A 4,157-nucleotide genomic window follows, 5' to 3' on the forward strand; every position below is an offset into this window, starting at 1 on the left:
TGTGCCTAATTTGCTAATCACACAGCAAGTATGTTATCATTGTTTTAAGAATAGCGAGGGTAATTCATGTACTATTTGCAGCAGAAAGGAAAACATTTTTTATGGTGAAGAGTGTGTTACTGATTTTCTGGAGTATTTATGTAGTAAACCATCCAATATTAATAAAGTTATATGCATTGCACATAATGCAAAAGGATATGATGCACATTTTATTCTGCGTGCAATGATATCAGCGAAACGATAGACTCCATGCGTCATAATGAAGGGGTGTAAAATAATGAGTATTGATTGTAAATATTTAAAATTTATCGATAGTATTAATTTCTTTCCGATGGCTCTATCAAAATTATCTGATGCATTTGACATAGAAGAAGCAAAAGGTTATTTCCCGCACTATTTTAATACGAAAGATAATCAAAGTTATGAAGGACCTATGCCCGACCCTAAATTCTATGGTTTTCAGCATATGAAGGAAAAAGAACAAAAACAGTTTATAGAATGGTATGAAAAATCCTCAAATCAGACATTTAATTTTAAAGAAGATTTAATTCGTTATTGTCGCATGAATGTTAACCTTCTACGGAAGGCATGTATTAAATTCGTAGTAGAATTCCAGCAAATAACTGATGTTAATCCATTAGTCGAAGCAATTAGTATAGCCTCGGCTTGTAATCTGGTATTTCGACGCAAGTTTCTCAAAAAACAGACTATAGGTATTATTCCTCATAATGGTTATCGTTGGTCAGATCAACAGTCCATCGAAGCGATTCAATGGTTGGTTTACGAGCAAGAAAGACTAGGTATTACAATCAAGCACGCAGCAAATGGAAAGGAAATGGTTCTAATGGGTGTTTTTAAAGTAGATGGTTACGCACGTATAGATAAACAGACCCATGTATGGGAATATGAAGGTTGTTTTCATCACGGATGTGTTAAATGTTTTAAAATAGGGCGTAATAATCCTATATATAATGATCCACATACCACTCTTGAAATACGCTATGAAAACACCATTAGAAAAATTAATCATTTAAAAAACTTGGGCTACGTAGTTCATGAAATGTGGGGGTGTGAATGGAAGAATGTACTACGTAAAAATCCCCAAATTGCAGAATTGGTGGCACATCACCCCCTATGTAGAAAAGATCCTATCAAACCTAGAGATGCTCTATATGGGGGGCGATGTTCCGCTGTTAAATATTATTATAAGACTGCCCCCGGGGAGGAGGTGCGCTACGTGGACGTCATTTCACTATACCCCTACTGCTGCAAGGTGAAAAAATATCCCATAGGGCACCCAAAAATCTATGTGGGTGCTGAATGTCCACTAATAGATAAATTTGAGGGTATCGTGAAATGTACAGTACTTCCTCCTCGGGATTTGTATCATCCCGTTTTACCATATCGCAGCAAACATAAACTTTTGTTCCCTCTGTGTCGCAGATGCGCGGACACTTTAAATACAGGGGAATGTGAGCATAGTGATGAGGAGAGGGCCCTCACTGGGACGTGGGTGGTGGACGAAGTACGTAAAGCCCAAGAGAAATGTTATAAAATATTAGAAATGCATGAGGTATGGGGATATAAAGTAGTGCAATATGATCCTGTTAAAAAAGAAGGTGGCATTTTTACAGAATATATAAATATGTTCATGAAATTGAAAACAGAAGCTCATGGTTGGCCTAAATGGTGTAAAAGTGAAGAACAGAAAAATAAATATATTAAGGATTATTATGAAAGAAAGGGAGTACAGCTAGACAGTACTAAAATTGGAAATAAAAACAAAGCAAGAAAAAGTATTTGTAAATTGGCATTAAATTGTTTATGGGGCAAGTTTGCTCAAAATGATAATATGAGTCACACTGAAATTATTCCAGAACCTGCCATATTTTATGATAAATTAACAGACAGGAATGCTGGGGTAACCCAGGTAATTCCAATTGATGAGGATGCGTTATTATTAAATTACCAGATATTGGATCACGCAATTGTTCCATTAAAAAATACTAATGTAATTATTGCGGCATATACCACTATACATGGTCGATTAGAATTATACAGTTATTTAGAGAAGGTAAATAAAGATGTGATATACATGGATACAGATAGTCTTATTTATATAGTAAGAGCTGGAGGTGTAAAATTACCTCTTGGTGATTATTTTGGCGAGTTAAAAAACGAAATAGTAATATTGGTCCCGATGCATATATTAGAGAATTTTGCAGTGGCGGGACAAAAAATTATGCTTACGAGGTCTTCAGTGGAGGTACAACAAAAACATGTTGTAAGGTGCGGGGAATTACTCTAAATAGTGAAACAATGAAAATTGTTAATCTCGAACAAATTAAAAATATGGTTCTTAATGATGCTCCTCCTGTAACTGTCAAACCCTTGCAAAATTGCTCGCACAAAAGACATCAAAATTATCAACAAAGTGGAAACGAAAACCTATCAATTGGTACATACAAAACGCAAAAGAGTTGAAGGAAGTTATGATACGGTGCCTTATGGTTTTAAGAGAAATAGACTATTGTAAAAAGAATAAGTTGTGTAAATAGATAATTATACATTATGGATAAAAAACAACTTTTAAGTTCTTTCTACTTCATCGCTAATTCCACAGATCTTTGTGTATATTTGAAATATAGTAGTGATTATAAATTTTATGTGTTTGTAAAATTACGCATTGCTAATGAATGTATTGTGTTATCAATTAATGAATGGTCCAGGTTTTTATCATATTCCATGTATATAAATGATTATTTTAGAGAAGATGAGAATGCAACTGAATACGCACTAAGTGAGAAAACGAAAGTAATAATACTTGACGCTAATAATGACGATGTTAATTTAATGTATATTTGTGCAAATGATGATAATAGTAGAGTTGGAATAGATTTTTCTACATGGAAAAAAATATGTTACTATTTCCCATGTATTGATGAAGCAATTTCTTCATGTTCTACACTTGCTCCTCTAATAAGTAAATATCTATATGAATGTGTTGTGAAGGGTAAATTTTCTAAAGTTACTTTTGTTGAAGATACTGTCACAGTAAATCGTATTCAACTAGAATTAGTTTCTGTTATTGGGTGATTGATAAATATTTTATTTTTTGAAGAAATATAAAATAGAGAGAAAAATGGAGTTTCGCCATCCTTTCACTTGCATTATTGCAGGCCCTACTGGGTGTGGTAAATCATATTTTGTAAAAGGGTTTTTAAAACATTATGCCGAAAAATGGAAAAATATAGTATGGTGTTATAGTGAGTGGCAACCTCTATATGAAACTCTATCTTCAGGTTGTACATTTAAAGAAGGGCTCCCCAAAATAGATGATTTTTCAGCACAAGCTGGCCCCCATCTTGTAATTATTGATGATTTAATGCGAGAATGTGATACACGAATTGTTGACTTTTTTACTAAAGGTAGCCACCACCGAAATTTAAGTGTTATTTTTATAACACAAAATATGTTTCATCAAGCTAGAGGTATGCGAGACATATCATTAAATTGCCGTTATATAATATGTTTTAAAAACCCCAGAGACCAGGCTCAAATTAATTATCTACCACGCCAATTATATCCGGGTAACACAAAATTTGTGCAGGAGGCCTATCAGGACGCAACACGAGATCCTCATAGTTATTTGGTTTTTGATTTAAAACAGGGCACTCCCGACGAACATTGTGTTCGAACAAAAATTTTCCCCTCAGATTCTTACAATTATGTTTATGTACCAGTAAAAAAATAATCTCAATAACTGTTATATTTTAATACTCAATTTTAGTATAATAGCTACAAAAAATGATTAGCAAAGAGAGTGCGCGTTTACTAAAACTTTTAGCAAAGGCAAAACCTAAAGTACGCCAAGCAATTTTACAAAATGCTGATCCTGAATTAATTCGCTCTATTTGTGAATGTTCCTATAACGTATTACAAGGAAATGTTCCGTTAAATAAAAAAGTGAAAAATAGATTAAAAAGATATAGAAAGGAATTGAGGTATTTTGCGAAAAAAGGTCCATAATTAAAACAAAAGAAAAAACGAATAATTGTACAAAAAGGTGGGTTTCTTACTGCTTTGCTTGCACCTATCATTGGAGGTATACTATCTACTTTAATTAAATAATTATGCAGCATGCACAAAAGCTTGTT

At 33.3% G+C, this 4,157-nt stretch overlaps 1 protein-coding gene across 1 annotated transcript; it reads left to right on the forward strand.

Moving 5' to 3' along the window:
• The first annotated feature begins 331 nt into the window (after positions 1-331).
• On the forward strand, positions 332-2,308 carry LOC145689419 (uncharacterized). The gene has a single exon (XM_081763575.1). The coding sequence runs from the start codon at positions 332-334 to the stop codon at positions 2,306-2,308; it is 1,977 nt and encodes a 658-aa protein (XP_081619701.1).
• The last annotated feature ends 1,849 nt before the right edge of the window (positions 2,309-4,157 follow it).

The sequence above is a fragment of the Thermobia domestica genome, chromosome 7, assembly GCF_964235325.1.
Source record: "Thermobia domestica chromosome 7, izTheDome1.hap1.1, whole genome shotgun sequence".
NCBI lineage: Eukaryota > Metazoa > Arthropoda > Insecta > Zygentoma > Lepismatidae > Thermobia > Thermobia domestica.

Excerpts from the sequence above, each read along its gene's own strand:
- LOC145689419 (XM_081763575.1), top strand. The coding sequence starts at position 332 with ATGGCTCTATCAAAATTATCTGATGCATTTGACATAGAAGAAGCAAAA.